This window comes from Oncorhynchus gorbuscha, linkage group LG23 (assembly GCF_021184085.1).
Source record: "Oncorhynchus gorbuscha isolate QuinsamMale2020 ecotype Even-year linkage group LG23, OgorEven_v1.0, whole genome shotgun sequence".
Classification (NCBI taxonomy): domain Eukaryota; kingdom Metazoa; phylum Chordata; class Actinopteri; order Salmoniformes; family Salmonidae; genus Oncorhynchus; species Oncorhynchus gorbuscha.
This window is the reverse complement of record NC_060195.1, coordinates 68,054,466-68,076,301: the sequence shown is the minus strand read 5'-3', so window position 1 is coordinate 68,076,301 and position 21,836 is coordinate 68,054,466. Positions and strand designations below refer to the sequence as shown.

The 21,836-nt window shown below is 43.1% G+C and overlaps 1 protein-coding gene across 1 annotated transcript; it reads right to left on the bottom strand.

The window, feature by feature from the left end:
- Window positions 1-3,710: 3,710 nt before the first annotated feature.
- LOC124010480 (adhesion G-protein coupled receptor G7-like) lies at window positions 3,711-20,972 on the bottom strand. Its single transcript, XM_046322944.1, has 18 exons — window positions 20,828-20,972; window positions 19,985-20,110; window positions 18,867-19,142; window positions 18,036-18,704; window positions 15,817-15,921; window positions 15,592-15,701; window positions 15,008-15,151; window positions 14,803-14,888; window positions 14,524-14,657; window positions 14,227-14,340; window positions 13,803-13,972; window positions 13,151-13,303; window positions 6,511-6,623; window positions 5,733-6,064; window positions 5,405-5,486; window positions 4,808-4,966; window positions 4,354-4,513; window positions 3,711-4,107 (listed from the first exon to the last, which is right to left on the bottom strand). The coding sequence occupies exons 2-18, from the start codon at window positions 20,019-20,021 to the stop codon at window positions 3,919-3,921; spliced, it is 3,033 nt and encodes a 1,010-aa protein (XP_046178900.1). The 5' UTR covers window positions 20,022-20,110; window positions 20,828-20,972; the 3' UTR covers window positions 3,711-3,918.
- Window positions 20,973-21,836: the final 864 nt, after the last annotated feature.

Genomic DNA, 21,836 nt, shown 5'->3' with positions numbered 1-21,836 from the left:
GTGTCTCATGATAGTGTTTTTCTGGGGGAGGCAATTAGTCAGGTTGTTGTACCAGTTAAGCTTCGTGAGTTGGTGTTGGAAACTTCTCACAGTGACGTTGCTGGACATATGGGGGTGAGGAAAACCTACAATCGCATATTAAGACATTTCTTTTGGCCTAGATTAAAGAGGGATGTTTCTGATTTTATCAAAACTTGTCACACCTGTCAATTAACTGGTAAGCCTAATCAAGCTATTAAACCAGTACCATTGTTTCCTATTCCTGTACTCAGCCAACCTTTTGAGTATCTGATTATTGACTGTGTGGGTCCTCTGCCTCGTTCTAAAAAGGGTAGCAGTTACCTGTTCACTGTGATGTGTCAGACCACTAGGTTTCCTGCTGCCTATCCTCTCCGATCTATCACGACTAAATCGGTGTTAAAAGCTTTGACTCAGTTTCTCTCATTGTTTGGAATCCCTAAGGTCATTCAGAGTGATCAAGGATCTAATTTTACCTCTAATCTGTTTGGTCAGGTTCTTCAACAGCTCCATATTAAACACAATGTGTCTAGCGCCTATCACGCGCAAAGTCAAGGAGCACTGGAACGTTTCCATCAAACACTTAAGTCTTTGTTGAGAGCTTATTGTACTGAGATGGATAAGGATTGGGAGGAGGGGTTGCCTTGGTTACTGTTAGCCGCTAGGGAAGTTTCACAGGAGAGCACAGGTTTCAGTCCAAATGACCTTGTGTTTGGACATAGGGTGCGTGGACTTTTATCTGTTCTCCAGGATGACTGGAAGTCTCCCGAGCCTCCTCAGTCCCTGTGTTCGTATGTGTGTGATTTCCGGCGACGGCTGTATGCCGCTGGTGAAATGGCTAAAGAGAAGTTATCATCTTCACAGGAGAGGATGAAGGGCATATTTGATCGCCGAACTGAGCCTCGTCACTTTAGTCCAGGTGACCAGGTTCTTGCTCTGCTGCCAATTGTTGGTTCTCCTTTTCAAGCCAAGTTTCAAGGTCCATATACAGTGGTGCGCCAGTACACTGAGCAAAATTATCTAGTTGCCACTCCAGAACGGAGGAAAGCACACCAGCTGTGCCATGTAAATCTGTTAAAACCCTATTATGCACGTTCCTCTGAGACTGAACAGTGGGATTCTACAGAGGACGGTAAACCTGTTCTTTTGGCTGATACCGTTGTTTCCTTGGGTTCTTGTCGTGCTAGATCTGTGCATGAGGAGGAAGATGTTCCTGGTCCTGACGATTGTATATTGCAGGGTAGATTGAAAAATTCAGAAACACTGGATATTTTAGACAGTCTTCTCACTCACCTACCTGTTGATGAGCGGAAAGAGATGGTTGGTCTGATTCAGAGATTTCCAGGTTTATTTTCTGATACACCTACACGTACAAACTTAATAGAACATGATATTGACATTGGAGGTGCTGACCCCATTCGTCAGCGGTTCTATAGAGTTTCTTCAGAGAAACTACGTTGTCTGGATGCTGAGGTCAAGTACATGCTGGAGAGTAAGATAGCAGAGCCTTCTTTCTCCAGTTGGGCTTCTCCCTGTATCTTGGTCAGTAAACCGGATGGAACAAACCGTTTTTGTACGGACTACCGTAAGGTAAACAGTGTCACAAAGCCAGATTCATTTCCTCTTCCTCGGATGGAGGACTGTGTTGATCAAGTCGGTGCAGCTAAGTTTGTGAGCAAATTTGACCTGTTAAAAGGCTATTGGCAGGTGCCACTGACGAGTAGGGCACGTGAAATCTCTGCCTTTATTACACCCTTTGGTCTGTACTCGTATTCAGTTATGAGTTTCGGTCTGCGCAATGCACCTGCCACTTTTCAGCGACTTATGAACAGGGTTGTCGCCGGTCTGACCGGGTGCGCTGTTTATTTGGACGATGTAGTGATCTATGCAGATACTTGGGAAGAACATCTGTCCCGTATTCAAGCCTTGTTTGAACGTCTGGCTGCGGGTCGCCTCACAATCAATCTGGCAAAATGTGAGTTTGCTCAGGCGACCGTTACATACCTTGGAAAAGTGGTTGGGCAGGGTGAAGTGCATCCTGTTCGGGCTAAAGTGGTGGCTATTGATGCTTTTCCACCACCAACTACTAAAAAGGAACTGATGCGTTTCTTGGGCATGATTGGTTATTACCGTAGTTTTTGTAATAACTTCTCTACTGTGGTCGCTCCCTTGACAGATATGCTGAAAGCTAAGGCTGTTTACGTTTGGTCTACTCGTTGTCAACACGCTTTTGAAGATTCAAAGAGATTGCTTACCTCAACTCCAGTGCTGGCTGCTCCTCGCATGGATTTGTCATTTACCTTGCAGGTGGATGCTAGTCATGTGGGGGCAGGTGCAGTTTTGCTGCAAGCAGATGTGTCTGGGATTGAGAGGCCTGTTAGTTTCTTTTCTAAAAAGTTTAACGATTATCAGTTGAACTATTCGGTTATTGAAAAGGAAGTGCTAGCACTCATTTGGGCGCTACAACACTTCGAAGTGTATGTCGGGTCGGGGGTAGTACCTATTGTGGTCTACACCGACCATAACCCCCTCACTTTTTTGAGGTCCATGATGTGTCCAAACCAGAGGATAATGCGATGGTGTTTATTTTTACAATCATTCCATCTCGATGTGAGGCACATCCGGGGGACTGAAAACGTGATTGCTGATGCGCTCTCTCGTGCGCCCTGTTCCTAATGTTTACGTGACTGACCATTGTTTCGGGTTGTCATTTTCTGGTTGTCATGTTCTATCTTTCCTGTCTGTTCCCTCCTGGTCTTGTGTTCTTCTTTCCTCTTAAATATTGCTTCCTATGCGCAAAGGTTGCTGAGGTCTGGGGAGGAGGAGGTTGGATGGGGCAGGTGGAGGTGTGAACACATAACCCCTCACCAATTTGGGACGCAGAGGCCTGTGTCAATTTGGGACGCAGAGGCCTGTGTCAATTTGGGACGCAGAGGCCTGTGTCAATTTGGGACGCAGAGGCCTGTGTCAATTTGGGACGCAGAGGCCTGTGTCAATTTGGGACGCAGAGGCCTGTGTCAATTTGGGACGCAGAGGCCTGTGTCAATTTGGGACGCAGAGGCCTGTGTCAATTTGGGACGCGGGTGGCTGGTATGTTGTTCCGGGGTCCTTGTTGGTCCCCGGTTTTATGGGGGAATGTGACGACCCTCCCACTCTGTCTGCCATATTCTGTCTTTGTTCTTGTTTCCTTATTAGGATGCCGGTGGGCGGAGTTGAGAGGGTCGTCAGCTACATGGGAAACACCTGGGCCAGGTGTCTCCCAGGATAAATAGACCTCTTCAACATTCATGGAGGAGACTCTCTCCATGCAGACACCTTTTGTAGATTGTGTTGTGGTTCTTGGTGGCCTATTGTTTGTTTGCTTTGGCACCTTTCATCACCCTGCATTATCACATTCATTCATGCAAAACACTCACTTACACTACTGATTACTGATTACACACACCATTGTATATTATACTTAGTTGCTTTAGTTAATAAATACATACTTTGCTACTCCTTATCTCCACGTTGTCTCCCTTTGTTACGGGCTTTGAGCCGGTTCGTGACACTTTTGAAATATTTTTTAGTGACGTTGCGTTTTTTGTAAGCTGTTTTTTTCTGGATCAAACGCGCTTTATAAATGGACATTTTGGATATATATGGACTGAATTAATGGAACAAAAGGACCAATTGTGATGTTTATGGGACATATTGGAGTGCCAACAAAAGAAGCTCGTCAAAGGTAATGCATGTTTTATATTTTATTTCAGCGTTTTGTGAAGTGCCTGCAGGGTTGAAATATGCTAACCCCTTTGTTTACTGCTGGTGCAGATGGTGCAGGCTATCATATAATAGCTTCTAGTTTAAGGTGAAATACAATTTTTTCAGGAAAATACTTTTTATGTGGCAGTTAAGGTGTTAATGTGTTGACAGAATAGTGTCCAGCTGTGTGTATGATTCAACCTTTTCTCTGCGCTTGCCTCGCCATAGACTGAACCTCTTGGTGTGACGTGGGATCTCAACACTAGAGACAGATTTCAAAGCATCTGCCATCATTTTCTTGACAATTGATGTTCTTGCGGTGAACAGAATGAAAATCTGCAAACCCTGTGGAGCGAAAGCAAAAACACAAAGACGTTATCAAGGATTTTCAGGAACACACAAGGACAAACAAAATGACAAAACAAAAGGTAGCGTTTCCATAAAGAGTAGTGTTTAGTAGGTGTCTAATTTTCATTAATGTCTGGATTATGTGGTACAATAGTACACTAGTATTTATAGATTCCATTTGATTCATTCAGCAGACGCTCTTATCCAGAGTGACTTACAGTAGTGAGTGCATACGTTTACTACCTGAGTGGTGGTGAGAACACAGAAGGAGATGTTGAGTATGGTGTACATGGTCTGGTTCTGTGGAATGAGCAACAGATAGCCCAGGATCCAGGAGAGACCGAGCACCACAGCCAGAGAGAAGCTACTGAGGAACTTCTTCTTCATCGATGTGTGTCTTGTACTGGGAAACATAACCAACATACTTAGATTGCTGTAATAGACTGCTGTAATGCTGTGGTATAAGAACAGTATGCTACCATTGACTGAGTGGGTTAGTGCACGGTGCTCATTAAATTGTATGATTTGATTACTAATGACTGAATTAATAATGACAAAATAATAATACATTTTATTTTTAACAGCTTTTCACTGAAATACAATTTTTAAAAATTAACAAGCTCGTTAGTAGGCATTTAAATCAATTATGACTACAAAGTTCTACTTTGTGTCCCCAAAATTCCCTCGTTAACATTACCTGGTTAAATGTGGGTTGGTCTTGGCTGTTGTAACTGTAAAACATACCAACACCACTGTGTTGAAGATAAGCATGAACGCCACAGGTATCAGGAACCCCCAAAACATTGGCAGCTTGAAGTCAAAGTTCCCCTTTGGATCGAGGGCAGCAAGCCAGCAACTGACAGGTCAAATGAATGAGTTAGAGAGTGGGACAGTGACAAAACAGGATGCCAGTGATTTGAATAACGTGGTATGAAGTAGACATGGTGGGTGGCATAAGTAAACAAGACACCTTTGAACAAAACGGATCATCACTTTTTTTTAAGAATAAATATATTTACATTGCCTTTGGCCAATTATTAGCCAATTATTATTATTAGCATACGAACATTGATAGGGATAACCTTTAACATCATGAGTTATGTAATAACTTTATAAAAACATTGCCCCACTTTAATTTAAATTGAACCTATTATAAAATAACCACAGAAGAGGAGGTAAATTGTAGTACAACACAGCACTCAGGTGTAGTAGTATAGTACAGTAAAGTATAGTATAGCATAGTATAGTACAGTATAGTACAATACAGCAGTAGTATAGTAAAGAATTTTCTTACAATTCCTCCTGCCTGTATCCCAGTGGATCATCCACTCTGTAACTAATTCCTAAGGTGAGAGACACCACAACTGCAGGCAGTCCTAAAGGAGAGAATGATGTTATTTCCTGGTAGATTTGCATGCAGCCATATACATAGTATATATATACCACACATACATCCTCTAAAGACATTACATCACTATACAAGTTGCTTTTAAGTTCTATTTCAGGCTTATTAGAGCCTGAAAATATCACCAAGCATTAGTTTTAGTTCAAGGAGCCAAGGGCTAATTCCACCAAAGCTTCTGAAACTACTAAATACTTGATGTTTCTCCATGCTGTCCTACCCCATCCGATGGCCATTGTATAGGCTGTGAAGTGTGACGGGCTGGTGGCCAGGCTGTTTCTGATCATTAGGAAGACATGTGTGGCGTACAGCGTGTTCCAGGTGAACGTCCCCAACAGGAAGTACTGCAGCAGGACTGCCACTGCGGTACAAGGCCCTCTGTCCCTCTCTGTGTGTGTGTCGGACGGGGGGAGAATGTTGTCCTCCTGTATTTTAGGTTTGCCCAGCTGTTTATGAGGGTTGTCCACTCCCAACATGAAGAGGAGGGTGAAGATCAGGAGACACATGCAGACGCTCACTAAGAGGACCGTTGGGTTGGTTTTGCGTGACTTCCTGGGGACAGGTGATAGACAACACTATGTTAGGGAAGTTATATGTGTAGTTATGGATGTGTTAGTTCATTAATAGTGGGTTTTATAATGGTTTCACCTATCAAGTCCTGTTGGATCAGACAAAGGGCTTCTTTACACTATTGAGAAGCACCCAATATTTTGAATTGGTTCTGGAACCCTGTAGGATCTTACCGGGTCACCAACTGGAATGTTATTGTATATTTTGAATTGGTTCTGGAACCCTGTAGGATCTTACTGGGTCACCAACTGGAATGTTATTGTATATTTTTAATTGGTTCTGGAACCCTGTAGGATCTTACCTGGTCACAATCTGGAATGTTACTGTATATTTTGAATTGGTTCTGGAACCCTGTAGAATCTTACCTGGTCACCATCTGGAATGTTATTGTATATTTTAATTGGTTCTGGAACCCTGTAGGATCTTACCTGGTCAACATCTGGAATGTTATTGTTAAACTCAACCCTATGATGGACATGGAGCATCCCAATATGGTGATCCAATTTAGCTCATCAGCGTATTTATAATCCCTCCTGAATGACTGTAGAAAGAAAGAAAAAATACATTTCAACACAAAGTTTCTGTCACAGTCATACTGTATAAAGTCATCACCCTCATGTGTCTGGATATGCTGCCGTAAACCATAGGTCAGCGGTTCTCACACGAGGGGTCACCTGATATGAAAATGAGAATTTCTAAAATCCTGCAAAAAAAGTAATCTCAAAATTCCTGTGGTTAAACTTAATTTAATGTGGTTAACCTTCATTTAAATGATCCAAATATTAAACATAAAAATCCACCATAGAGCGCCCTTAGATCGTGGGAAAAGGCCGCACTTGACCGCTGCACTTGAATCATTCCCACTTAAGGTGACCACATTCAAAATACACAAATGCGAGACAACAGGAGGATTTATGGGACAGTGCAACCTACCCTGTACCTAACTTCAAAATAGGCCAATGCATCATCTGTCAATCATGAATGACAATTTGTTATGCAGGTGAATGAGGACCCAAAAGCGACTTGGCGAAAACAGAGTCTTTATTCCAGTAAAGGAAATATGCAATACTCCTAGACAAATCGGAGCGGTAAACAAAGCATAAAAAACTAATTCCACTCGCAGTGACGAGGACAGACTTGAGACTCGACCATAAACTGTAGGTCGCCTCGGGAAGGCACCGACCGTAGCAGACTCAGACACCTGCTCACACGCAGCATCTGAGGGAAACACGACACGACAGGGCGAGACAAAGACACAGCACGGTGAACAATATACAAGGATCCGACAGGACAGAAACGGAAGACAAGGGGAGAAATAGGGACTCTAATCAGAGGGCAAGATACGGAACAGGTGTGAAAAGATTAGATGATTGATTAGGGGAATAGGAACAGCTGGGAGCAGGAACGGAACGATAGAGAGAAGAGAGAGAGGGAGGGAGAGAGAAAAAAGGGAACGAACCTAAAAAGACCAGCAGGGGGAAAACGAACAGAAGGGAAAGCAAAATGACAAGACAATATAAGACAAAACATGACACAATTCTTCATGTTTTGCCAATGAAATGTCCAAAATGCATCTGATTGCCAATCATTTAATCTCAATCAGATTCATGAGAATATGCATTTAGATATTCTTGAGTTACTGTTTCATGCACAAATTAGAGCAGATGGTGTTAAACGACACTGCTCAAAAAAATAAAGGGAACACTTAAACAACACAATGTAACTCAAGTCAATCACACTTCTGTGAAATCAAACTGTCCACTTAGGAAGCAACACTGATTGACAATACATTTCACATGCTGTTGTGCAAATGGAATAGACAACAGGTGGAAATTATAGACAATTAGCAAGACACCCCCAATACAGGAGTCGTTCTGCAGGTGGTGACCACAGACCACTTCTCAGTTCCTATGCTTCCTGGCTGATGTTTTGGTCACTTTTGAATGCTGGCAGTGCTTTCACTCTAGTGGTAGCATGGGACGGAGTCTACAACCCACACAAGTGGCTCAGGTAGTGCAGCTCATCCAGGATGGAACATCAATGCGAGCTGTGTCAAGAAGGTTTGCTGTGTCTGTCAGCGTAGTGTCCAGAGCATGGAGGCGCTACCAGGAGACAGGCCAGTACATCAGGAGACGTGGAGGAGGCCGTAGGAGGGCAACAACCCAGCAGCAGGACCGCTACCTCCGCCTTTGTGCAAGGAGGAGCAGGAGGACCACTGCCAGAGCCCTGCAAAATGACCTCCAGCAGGCCACAAATGTGCATGTGTCTGCACAAACGGTCAGAAACAGACTCCATGAGGGTGGTAGTATGAGGGCCCGACGTCCACGGTTTGGGGTTGTGCTTACAGCCCAACTTTGTGCAGGACGTTTGGCATTTGCCAGGGAACACAAAGATTGGCAAATTCGCCACTGGCACCCTGTGCTCTTCACAGATGAAAGCAAGTTCACACTGAGCACATGTGACAGACGTGACAGAGTCTGCAGACGCCGTGGAGAATGTTCTGCTGCCTGCAACATCCTCCAGCATGACCGGTTTGGCGGTGGGTCAGTCATGGTGTGGGGTAGCATTTCTTTGGGGGGCCGCACAGCCATCCATGTGCTCGCTAGAGGTAGCCTGACTGCCATTAGGTACCGAGATGAGATCCTCAGACCCCTTGTGAGACCATATGCTGGTGCGGTTGGCCCTGGGTTCCTCCTAATGCAAGACCATGCTAGACCTCATGTGGCTGGAGTGTGTCAGCAGTTCCTGCAAGAGGAAGGCATTGATGCTTTGGACTGGCCCGCCCGTTCCCCAGACCTGAATCCAATTGAGCACATCTGTAACACCATGTCTCACTCCATCCACCAACGCCACGTTGCACCACAGACTGTCCAGGAGTTGGGCAAGAGACCATCCACCACCTCATTAGGAGCATGCCCAGGCATTGTAGGGAGGTCATACAGGCACGTGGAGGCCACACACACGACTGAGCCTCATTTTGACTTGTTTTAAGGACATTACAAAGTTGGATCAGCCTGTAGTGTGGTTTTCCACTTTAATTTTGAGTGTGACTCCAAATCCAGACCTCCATGGGTTGATACATTTGATTTCCATTGATAATTTTTGTGTGATTTTGTTGTCAGCACATTCAACTATGTAATGAAAAAAGTATTTAATAAGAATATTTCATTAATTCAGATCTAGGATGTGTTATTTTAGTGTTCCCTTTATTTTTTGAGCAGTGTATATAGCCTTCCTGAATTTTTTTCAATCAAAGCACATTCTGCCTAGTGGCATGTGCACTGTTGAAGTTTGGCTGCATTATCATTTTTTGGGACTGTTCAGCTAACCATCCTAAATCTCATGAGGGGGTGTTTTTAGTGTAACAGTGACATTTTACTATGCTATTATATTTGATTCTGTAATGCAGAATACTAATTAATCATTAAGTGATCTTCCAAGAAATTGTTTCAGCTTTTTTATACAATGTGTGGGTCTAATCCTGAATGCTGTTTGGCTCAAACTACATTCCAGCTGGTGTCTATTCCACAAGTGTGCGTCTGTTCCACTGGCTAAATCTATGATGTTAAAATGCCTATTTACTCTGTTCCATCTGACTGCGCTGTCCACTGTCATCAGCCCAGCCAGTCAATGTATAAACTTGATCTCCACTATAAAAAGCATCTAGACATTATCTCACATTTCTTTTAGACTAACATTTCATTTTCAACACTTGGAGATTTGACAGGAAGGCAGTGTTTCTTAGCCAGTTGAAATCGTGATTCAGCTGGCATAATGTTTATGGATATATATACAAAGAAATGTCAATTGAAAAAAAGTATATAATAAACAGCTTTTATATAAAAAGTCTCTCTCTCTCAACGTGACTGCAAGAGACAGGTTGGAATGTCTGACTGATGGTGGTGTTTGAATTTATGGATACAATCTGGGATGTGATTGTTTGCAGGACAATGTTCCAAAATTCCCGCACAATCCGGGATATGTGATCACCCTATTCTCAGGCGAATGGGGAAGCACAGAAACTCACATCAATACCTTTGTCAGCTAACACTGAATCTAAGAATTGATGCTATAGCTAGCAATCAATAGGAAACTGACTGAACCACTCAAAAAGTCCCCAGCTTTCCAAATGGACATTTGTTGTGAAGGCCAAGATGCCCATTCATGTCGGGGATGTTATCCACGGTGACATATTGTTCTGTCTCACGATTCTCGAGAATGGAACTGCAGAGAGGATGCGTGACTATATTGACAAAAAACAGATTCCATGGGATTGACTGGTGGGCAACAACAAAAACAACAGCCTTTGTTGACTTTCTTTGTAATGGAAAGAAACAACGTCTTGTTGCCTATGTAAATGACATATTTGGGAAATGGAACGAACTGAACGCAAGCATGCAGGGGAAATACAAAACATTCTACAGTTGAGTGACTGGATCAGTGGATTCAGAGAAAATATTTATTACTGGAGAGAAATTTGTTCGACTGTTAACCTGCCTCAGTTGACATGCCAGTAAGTGAAATCAAAAGCTTCAAGAGCCATTATTGTCATACCCTGATCTGTTCCACCTGTCCTTGTGCTTGTCTCCACCCACTCCAGGTGTCACCCATCTTCTCCATTATCCACTGGGTATTTATATCTGTGTTTTCTGTCTGTCTGTCTGTGCCAGTTCGTCAAGTCAACAAGCATGTTACGCCATGCTCCTACTTTTTCTTTCTCTGTTTTTAGCTAGTCCTCCCGGTTTTGACCCTGGCCTGCCGCCTGCCTGACCATACTGCCTGCCCTGACCTCAAGCCTGCCTGACCATACTGCCTGCCCTGACCTCGAGCCTGCCTGACCATTCTGCCTGCCCTGACCTCGAGCCTGCCTGCCACTCTGTACCTCCTGGACTCAGAACTTATGATCTCTTGCCTGCCCCTTCGATACTAATAAATATCAAAGACTCGAACCATTTGCCTCCCGTGTCTGCATCTGGGTCTCGCTCTGTGCCCTTATGACTGAATGTATAAAGCATTTTGGTTCCTGACCCAAAGGGAATACATATCCTGCCGTCTCCCTCCGAGCATTACAACTCATGGTACCCTTTGATAGCTCATATCGGTGTGAAGCTGCATTTAGTGCACTAGTCTGCATTAAAACCAAACAACGATCCAGGTTGGAAGTGACAGCAGAGATGAGGGGAGCATTGTAAATCACACCCCCTGATTTTGAGAAGATCCAAAGCAACATGCATCAAGTACAGTGGGGTAAAAAAGTATTTAGTCAGCCACCAATTGTGCAAGTTCTCCCACTTAAAAATATGACAGAGGCCTGTCATTTTCATCATAGGTACACTTCAACTATGACAGACAAAATGAGAAAAAAATCCAGAAAATCACATTGTAGGATTTTTATGAATTTATTTGCAAATTATGGTGGAAAATAAGTATTTGGTCACCTACAAACAAGCAAGATTTCTGGATCTCACAGACCTGTAACTTCTTCTTTGAGGCTCCTCTGTCCTACACTCGTTACCTGTATCAATGGCACCTGTCTGAACTTGTTATCAGTATAAAAGACACCTGTCCACATCCTCAAACAGTCACACTCCAAATGGCCAAGACCAAAGAGCTGTCAAAGGACACCGGAAACAAAATTGTAGACCTGCACCAGGCTGGGAAGACTGCAATAGGTAAGAGGCTTGGTTTGAAGAAATCAACTGAGGGAGCAATTATTAGGAAATGGAAGACATATAAGACCACTGATAATCTCCCTCGATCTGGGGCTCCACGCAAGAACTCACCCCATGGGGTCAAAATGATCACAAGAATGGTGAGCAAAAATCCCAGAACCACACGGGGGGACATAGTGAATGACCTGCAGAGAGCTGGGACCACAGTAACAAAGCCTACCATCAGTAACACACTACGCCGCCAGGGACTCAAATCCTGCAGTGCCAGACGTGTCCCCATGCTTAAGCCAGTACATGTCCAGGCCCGTCTGAAGTTTGCTAGAGAGCATTTGGATGATCCAGAAGAAGATTGGGAGAATGTCATATGAAACCAAAATATAACTTTTTGGTAAAAACTCAACTCGTCGTGTTTGGAGGACAAAGAATGCTGAGTTGCATCCAAAGAACACCACACCTACTGTGAAGCATGGGGTGGAAACATCATGCTTTGGGGCTGTTTTTCTGCAAAGGGACCAGGGCGACTGATCCGTGTAAAGGAAAGAATGAATGGGGCCATGTATCGTGAGATTTTGAGTGTAAACCTCCTTCCATCAGCAAGGGCATTGAAGATGAAATGTGGCTAGGTCTTTCAGCATGACAATGATCCCAAACACACCGCCCGGGCAACGAAGGAGTGGCTTCGTAAGAAGCATTTCAAGGTCCTGGAGTGGCCAAGCCAGTCTCCAGATCTCAACCTCATAGAAAATCGTTGGAGGGAGTTGAAAGTCCGTGTTGCCCAGCAACAGCCCCAAAACATCACTGCTCTAGAGGAGATCTGCAGGGAGGAATGGGCCAAAATACCAGCAACAGTGTGTGAAAACCTTGTGAAGACTTACAGAAAACGTTTGACCTCTGTCATTGCCAACAAAGGGTATATAATATAACAAAGTATTGAGAAACTTTTGTTATTGACCAAATACTTATTTTCCACCATAATTTGCAAATAAATACATAAAAAATCCTACAATGTGGTTTTCTGGATTTTTTTCCTCATTTTGTCTGTCATGGTTGAAGTGTACCTATGATGAAAATTACAGGCCTCTCTCATCTTTTTAAGTGGGAGAACTTGCATAATTGGTGGCTGACTAAATACTTTTATGCCCCACTGTATGTCTCCTATATCACCATCTCATTAGTGCTGGTGAGATAAGAAACATTATGTCATACAAATGTACAATTGACTATCATAGTCCCACATTAAAAGTGTGTGATGGTGAATTGAGAAGACAATAAGAAATACTGTTAAAATGTTTTGTAACTGACTGCCATACCTCATCTTAATTAAAAAGGTTTGTGAACCCCTCAATAGGTCAGCGTGTGGTCAGTAAAAGGGAGAAGAAGGCAGCTAGCTATTCACCATCAGCACAGCGAAGTTAGTGGTGTGATTACAGAAACATTGCAGGCCGTCTGCTGAGTGGTTGACTTTGTAGCAGCCAAAGGTGCTCCAGTCTTTCAAAGTGTAGTTCCATGACACGCAGGCAAAGTCATAGAGGGAGGTGTTGGGAACAGCCTGAGAAGAGAGAACAGAAACAAACTCACTGTAAATCCTTCAGCAAAAGACATGCACTCACAGTATTCCTTATTTAAAAAATAATCATCATAAAGTCAATTGTGAAATACAACAATAATTATTATAGATCATATTATATACAAGACAACATATGCTTCCTGGTTCACTATCAAAAACTTGCTTCCCTGATCACTGGCCAAAATACAAGCGTCAATGGAAACTTCGATCCGGGTTGTCAAACTCGTTCCATGCAGGGCCTAGTGTCTGCTGGTTTCAGTCCTTTCCTTTCAATTAAGACAGACAATCAGATGAGGGGAGTTCCTTACTAAATAGTGACCTTAATTAATCAATCAAGTACAAGGGAGAAGCAAAAACCCACAGCAACTCAACCTTCCGTGGAATGAGTTTGACACCTGACTAAGATAATGATTAACTTCCCATTATGTTTCCCAGAGAATTTGGACCGCTATGCATTTATTGATTCTAAGAGAAATCTTACTGTGGGCTTGAAGAGCATCTCAACATGTAACCCAGACACTTGTCCCAGGTTAGCAGAGATGACCCTTCTGCTGGTCCCCGAAGAAGCACTGAAGGCCCTGGACTTGAAGAACCGGTCGTTTTGGTAGAGCACAAAACCAATGGAGTTGTTTGTGTTTTTACTACGGAAAACTGAGTGTAGTGAGGGAGAGAGAGGGAGAAAGAGAGAGGGGGGAGAGAGAGATTGTTTATCATATCAGGACTTCATATACATAGTAGCTTGACCTTGCCTTAAAGGCTTATCTCATGTGACTCAACTTTATTGGACAATAAATATTTGTGGCACTGCTTACCTGTTTTCGACGACCACAAAGAGCAGTTAAGTTCTCTCGGTGAAAGTGGTATAAGGAAGGATACATTATGTTTGCATACCAACATTGACTCACCAGATGGGAATTTTATGACAATCTGGACATCGGTAGAACCTCCTTTGTCAGCTATCAGTTCAGAGGTATTGGTGTTGAGATGAATTCTGTTGGCCACAAAATTACCAGATCTTCCTGGAGACGGAGATTAAACTGATTTAGAAATCGAAAGCAGAACAATATAGTGTTAATTCTGTACTTGTCTGTAGAACAACAGATACAATCCATACCGAACCTTATTGACCAACAGCAGTTTTACACAGATATAAACTATCACTTTAAATGCCAGTATGTAGGTTCACTAGCAGTCTCACCCACCAGTCAGAGCAGTAAACTGGATCCCTACTGAGTCACTTGGTAGTTGGACAGACTGGACTGCCAGGTTGGGCTGAACCACCAATGACACATTATTGTACTGGTCCAGGGAAAACTTCTCCAGGGTCTCTGTGAGGCTGGGAGAGAAACACAGAAAAACATTAGTTTACATGCACCCATACAGACACGCACTGAGGCACACGTACACACATAAACTCAAATATATGCAGAAACACACACCACCACACACGCACGCTCACACAGACAAACACACTCCTGTACTTTTGGACAGCGTCTCTCTCCTGTGTACTCTCCTCACTGGCATTGAGCAGCTGACTGATGGTGGTTACAGCTGCCACTGCGATGTCCTGCAACATGATCAAAACCAGGGGATGACCCTCAAGTGTTCAAATCACTGCAGTAACAACCTCACGTTTCTCTCCAGAACATGTCATAGTTCACAACTTAATTTCAAAACATGTTATACCTCTGTGATATTTGCAGACTGAAGCAGTGTGTTAGCTATCTGAGCTGCTGTGGTGATGTTGTCAGCTGACAGCTGCTCTGGTTGGGAGGTCAGGATCTGAGTACTGAAGGCCAACTGTAGTAAATCACCTGAACTGCTAGAGATCTGAACAGGGAGAGACAAAGATTTTAGTATTGTTTGTCAACAGAACATTGTGGAAGTGAAGTTGCTCTACCAACTGTGAGTACATTTCAATCTTAAAATTGTCACTATTAAATATGTGGATCAGTTGGTAGAGCAAGGCACTTGCAACACCAGGGTTGTGGGTTTCATTCACATGGGGGACCAGTACGAAAATGTCGCTCTGGATAAGAGAGTCTGCTAAATTACAAAATGCCCCAAATACCGTAATGTGAAACAAAAAAGAATGTTCCGCATCAACTGTTAAGCAGAATAAAGGAACAGAATACATGATCTGAAGGTAAAAGCCAGTTGTTACTGATCTTCAAACTGTAAGATCCACTCCTCATAATGATGACCCTAAGTAACGCAATATTGAGACTTGTCAAATTTCAGGATCATAAAAAATATGCTTATTGACTTACATTTCCTTGAATGTCACCGAGGGTAAATTCACACTGCAGTTCATGAGGAGGACCGAACATCAGAGAGCCAGTGTCATTCAAACATCTTGCTGAGGCTTTTGGTAAACCGGCTGGAGGAACCAAGATGAACAGATACTCAAGATTTTATGTTACCTAGTCCAACATTAACTTAGGACTATAACAGACAAATACATTTTTCTCATTTTAGGTGAATAAAAGTAATACCACTGGTTGTCTTCTCATCACACAACTCTTCTGAATAAGCAAACCAGCCAACCGTTGTTCTTGGGTAGGAGAAATGACCAATGATGGTGGAATTGCAGAAATTCCCTATAGAAGTAAAATGCATTTCAACATTGACCAAATGTATGACTGAACATGAAATATATATTCTGAATGAGAGATCCAAGGAAAAGTGTTGTGGATTCAATGGTAGATCCAGGGTTAGGTATAGTATTGTAGTGGTGTGTACTGTGAATGTGAGATCCAGGGTTAGGTATAGTAGTGTAGTGATGTGGACTGTGAATGTGAGATCCAGGGTTAGGTATAGTATTGTAGTGGTGTGTACTGTGAATGTGAGATCCAGGGTTAGGTATAGTATTGTAGTGGTGTGTACTGTGAATGTGAGATCCAGGGTTAGGTATAGTATTGTAGTGATGTGTACTGTGAATGTGAGATCCAGGGTTAGGTATAGTAATGTAGTGGTGTGGACTGTGAATGTGAGATCCAGGGTTAGGTATAGTAGTGTAGTGGTGTGTACTGTGAATGGTAGATCCAGGGTTAGGTATAGTAATGTAGTGGTGTGTACTGTGAATGTGAGATCCAGGGTTAGGTATAGTATTTTAGTGGTGTGTACTGTGAATGTGAGATCCAGGGTTAGGTATAGTATTGTAGTGGTGTGTACTGTGAATGGTAGATCCAGGGTTAGGTATAGTAATGTAGTGGTGTGTACTGTGAATGTGAGATCCAGGGTTAGGTATAGTATTTTAGTGGTGTGTACTGTGAATGTGAGATCCAGGGTTAGGTATAGTAGTGTAGTGATGTGTACTGTGAATGTGAGATCCAGGGTTAGGTATAGTATTGTAGTGGTGTGTACTGTGAATGTGAGATCCAGGGTTAGGTATAGTAATGTAGTGGTGTGTACTGTGAATGGTAGATCCAGGGTTAGGTATAGTAATGTAGTGGTGTGTACTGTGAATGTGAGATCCAGGGTTAGGTATAGTATTTTAGTGGTGTGTACTGTGAATCTGAGATCCAGGGTTAGGTATAGTATTGTAGTGGTGTGTACTGTGAATGGTAGATCCAGGGTTAGGTATAGTAATGTAGTGGTGTGTACTGTGAATGTGAGATCCAGGGTTAGGTATAGTATTTTAGTGGTGTGTACTGTGAATGTGAGATCCAGGGTTAGGTATAGTAGTGTAGTGATGTGTACTGTGAATGTGAGATCCAGGGTTAGGTATAGTATTGTAGTGGTGTGTACTGTGAATGTGAGATCCAGGGTTAGGTATAGTAATGTAGTGGTGTGTACTGTGAATGTGAGATCCAGGGTTAGGTATAGTAGTGTAGTGGTGTGTACTGTGAATGTGAGATCCAGGTTTAGGTATAGTATTGTAGTGGTGTGTACTGTGAATGTGATATCCAGGGTTAGGTATAGTATTGTAGTGGTGTGTACTGTGAATGTGAGATCCAGGTTTAGGTATAGTAGTGTAGTATTGTGGAGGAGTCTGAATGGTAGATCCAGGGTTAGGTATAGTAGTGTAGTATTGTGGAGGAGTCTGAATGGTAGAGCCAGGGTTAGGTATAGTAGTGTAGTATTGTGGAGGAGTCTGAATGGTAGAGCCAGGGTTAGGTATAGTAGTGTAGTATTGTGGAGGAGTCTGAATGGTAGAGCCAGGGTTAGGTATAGTAGTGTAGTATTGTGGAGGAGTCTGAATGGTAGATCCAGGGTTAGGTATAGTAGTGTAGTATTGTGGTAGATCCAGGGTTAGGTATAGTAGTGTAGTATTGTGGTAGATCCAGGGTTAGGTATAGTAGTGTAGTATTGTGGAGGAGTCTGAATGGTAGAGCCAGGGTTAGGTATAGTAGTGTAGTATTGTGGTGGAGTCTGAATGGTAGATCCAGGGTTAGGTATAGTAGTGTGGTATTGTGGAGGAGTCTGAATGGTAGATCCAGGGTTAGGTATAGTAGTGTAGTATTGTGGAGGAGTCTGAATGGTAGATCCAGGGTTAGGTATAGTAGTGTAGTATTGTGGAGGAGTCTGAATGGTAGATCCAGGGTTAGGTATAGTAGTATAGTATTGTGGAGGAGTCTGAATGGTAGATCCAGGGTTAGGTATAGTAGTGTAGTATTGTGGTAGATCCAGGGTTAGGTATAGTAGTGTAGTATTGTGGAGGAGTCTGAATGGTAGATCCAGGGTTAGGTATAGTGTAAGTGTGTGGATGTACCCTCTGAACAGGTCTCTCCGGTCCACTCATCAGGACAGATACAGACGCCACTCTGCAGCTCACCACTGTTGATACAGACCAGAGGAGGGGTTGTGGTGGTAGAGGTGGTGGTGGTGGTGGTGGTGGTGGTGGTGGTGGTGGTGGTGGTAGTAGAGGTGGTAGGAGAGGTGGTGGTGGTGGTCGTGGTGTTTGGGAGACTGGTATTGGTGATAGGGATAGAGGTAGGGTAACCAGTAGTTGGAAGACCAGTAGTAGTTAGGTATTCGGCAGTTGGAGTGTCAATAGGTGTAAGGTCAGGGGTTATAGCAGCATCAGTAGGTGTAGGGTCAGGGGTTATGAGAGAATCAGTAGGTGTAGGGTCAGGGGTTATAGGAGAATCAGTAGATGTAGGGTCAGGGGTTATAAGGGAATCAGTAGTTCTAGGGTCAGGGGTTATAGTGTAATCGGTAGATGTAGGGTCAGAGGTTATAGGGGAATCAGTAGATGTAGGGTTAGGGGTTATAGGGGAATCAGTAGATGCAGGGTCAGGGGTTATAGGGGAATCAGTAGGTGTAGGGTCAGGGGTTATGAGGGAATCAGTAGTTGTAGGGTCAGGGGTTATAGGAGAATCAGTAAGTGTAGGTTCAGGGGTTATAGTGGAATCAGTAGTTGCAGATTCAGGGGTTATAGGAGAAGGAAGGTTCAGGGGTTAGTTCCATATTCAGGGGTTAGAAGTAGTTCCATATTCAGGGGTTAGTAATATAGATATAGTGTCAGAGGTTATAGGGGAATCGGTAGTAGTAGGGTTAGGGGTTATAGTGGAATCAGTAGTTGCAGATTCAGGGGTTATAGAGGAATCAGTAGTTCCATATTCAGGGGTTAGAGTGTAATCGGTAGATATAGTGTCAGAGGTTATAGGGGAATCGGTAGTAGTAGGGTTAGGGGTTATAGGGGAATCAGTAGTTGTAGGGTCAGGGGTTAAAGGGGAATCGGTAGATGTAGACTCAGTAGTTGGAGTGTCAGTAGCTGAAGGGTCAGGGGTTATAGGGTCATCAGTAGTTGGGATAGTTATTTCAATGGGGGTTGGAATGGCAGGGGATGTGGTGAGATCCCCCTGTTGAAAAGAGACTTTAAAAAAGAGAATGAACTCAGTAAACCACATAAACAAGGATACATAGTGTCAGTTCCTATAATCATAGCAGATGATCCATGCTGTTCCAGTTTCATCTGCAACAGTGTAGAAATCTTTTCTACTGTACTTTATAACAGAAATAGGTCATTATCACTGCCAATAAACGGCTGATAGCGAAGGCTACTCTGTTCTCACCTGTATCTGAGACCTGACAGTAGTCTATTCACCGACAATAGTGTCTCTGCATAAAAGAACGTCTGAAACAATGTCTTGATAGACACTAATGTATTCTTCACAGCAAATAGACAAAACATTGGTCAATCATAAACCAAACTTTTAAATACTTAAACCAAACTGTAAATACAGTAAATTCACATATTGGTACTTATCAATTGATAAGTTAAATGAATCATACATTTTTGCACATTTGAAGTGAAAGCGAATTTCCTACACAATTCTCAATCATACAAGAAACTTAACAACATCATCATACACTGAGTATACCAAACATTAGGAACACTCTCCCCAACAGCCACACACTCTTCTGCCCTCAGAACAGCCTCAATTTGTCAGGGTATGGACTCTACAAGGTGTTGAAAGCATTTGACAGGGATGCTGGCCCATGTTGACTCCAATGCTTCCCACAGTCGTGTCAAGTTGGCTGGATGTTCTTTGGGTGATGGACCATTCTTGATACAAGGGATCATAGCTTTCACCTGGAATCACCTGGCCAGTTTATGTCATGGAAAGAGCAGGTGTTCTTAATGTTTTGTTCACTCAGTGTATGTCTGAACATCTTAAACCACCCTGAATGAATCAAATATATAGCAAGTCTTACCTGTAGCAAAGACAACCATAATCCATAGCTCCTTCATCTCTGCTGTTTCCAGTCATCCAGTGTCAGCAGACTGCACATTACTAGACCGTCTGTGGGTCTTATGCTGCTCTCCTCCTGTCACAGAGACTGCAGTAACGCGCAGATACCAGTTAATTATTTACTTTTGAAATGAAGGAGGAAGTACTATACATTGGCTCCAACACAACTCACATTGTCAACAGGATCAGTAAAGACACACACAAGTAGATCAGCTACATGACTGGATGAATAAAATGGATACACGGATGGATACTGTGAGGACCAGTCAACCAATAGCATTACCCTTCTCTTTGCAAAACATTATTGGTTGCAGCTGGCAAATTACAGTACATGTTTTGGTAAACATAACAACTGTTTCCCACTAGATCAGGTGTAATCAGATCTCCGGATTAGAGTTGAAGAATAAAACAAAGTAATGGAAGTGTCTTGGAGGTTTGGATTAGAATGTGAGGCCACTTGAGGGTGTAATTCTCTAGAACAGGGTTCCCCAAACTCAAGCCTGGGGCCCTCCTGGGTGCATGTTTTGCTTTTTTTCCCCAAGCACTACACAGTGAATTAACATAACTAACTCATCAAGATTTGATTATTTGAATCAAACCACATCGAAACTATGTTGAAATGATAATGGACCTACATTTATAGTCTCTTCACTCTGTCCAGCTTAATAAAAGTAAAATATTACAGAGACCGTCAGGGAGTCTGGAATATTCAAAAAGCTTTGGATAGAGGACTAATTTTAGCAAAAGTTGACTGTGAGGAAGTATAGTATTTAAAATACAATGGGGGTCATTACTGTCGGCTCACCTGAAACGTACTCGCCACCCTGTGTCTTCTGAGAGCCAGATGTCACTGTAATCGTTCCTCCTTCTTCCTCCTTCAAGGAACTCAGAATCACCTTACAGGAATTTGACTGGGTGAAATGGAGCTGCTACAATAAACAGAATAGACACACAGGTGCAGCGTGAGTAGGGTTCCACATTTGGCGGCTCCGGTGCGGGACATAGCACCCACTCAGATCGCGTAACCGACCATGGAACCGGGCTGAACGCCATGCCCAAACTAGGCACCAGCGCAGAGGAAGGCTCTGTGACCTAGGCACAAAGCACATTGCCTGGGACACAAAGCAAGATTTACAACCGTGGAAGAAACAACCGTTGTACTCAAACACTGTCGCAACACCGTCAATCTCTGTGTATCCATCTCCGTGAAACGGCCCAATAGCCATCTCCCCTCTATTCCAAGCATGTTGAATAAAAATGTTTTTATCCTGGGCCAAGTACTCCAACCATTGAATGTACCCGCTAGAGTATGACTTGAATTGTCGGCGGTAGTTGTCATGCGATGGAAAGGCTATAGATGCTGGGGGTAAAGGTAGGTTTTCATGAATGCCGATGCAATAGTTGTACCACTCCAGGGGTCATTGCCGGCATCTTTGATGACCTCTTCTCTGAATCTGAGGCATCCTTCACGCAGGATAACCACATCATTGTCACAGTATGACTCCATCTCTTTATGGAAATCAAAGGTATTATGACGTACTGTCTCATACCATGTCATGAATCTCTCTTGCTCTTTGGGAGACATTTGATCACACCCATACATTTCATGGGGCTTGGTTAAAATCCAATATAATGTAGATTCTCCTCAGATGTGAAGAAATTAGGAAACCAACCTTTCACAGAGTTTTCAAAACCCAAGGCCTCAGGCATTAGAGGCAATCTCATAAGTAAGAAATTTAGACTGTCAATGTATCTCTGGTTGAAAGCGGGGTCTCCAAAACACAAGATATTACTACCTTGCGCTATGACCCTGG

Excerpts from the sequence above, each read along its gene's own strand:
- LOC124010480 (XM_046322944.1), bottom strand. The coding sequence starts at position 20,021 with ATGAAGGAGCTATGGATTATGGTTGTCTTTGCTACAG. Across the intron at positions 14,889-15,007 it reads AGTCTGCAAATATCACAGAG|GACATCGCAGTGGCAGCTGT; the intron begins GTATAACATGTT and ends ATCATGTTGCAG. Across the intron at positions 14,341-14,523 it reads CCAGTTTACTGCTCTGACTG|GAAGATCTGGTAATTTTGTG; the intron begins GTGGGTGAGACT and ends CTCCGTCTCCAG.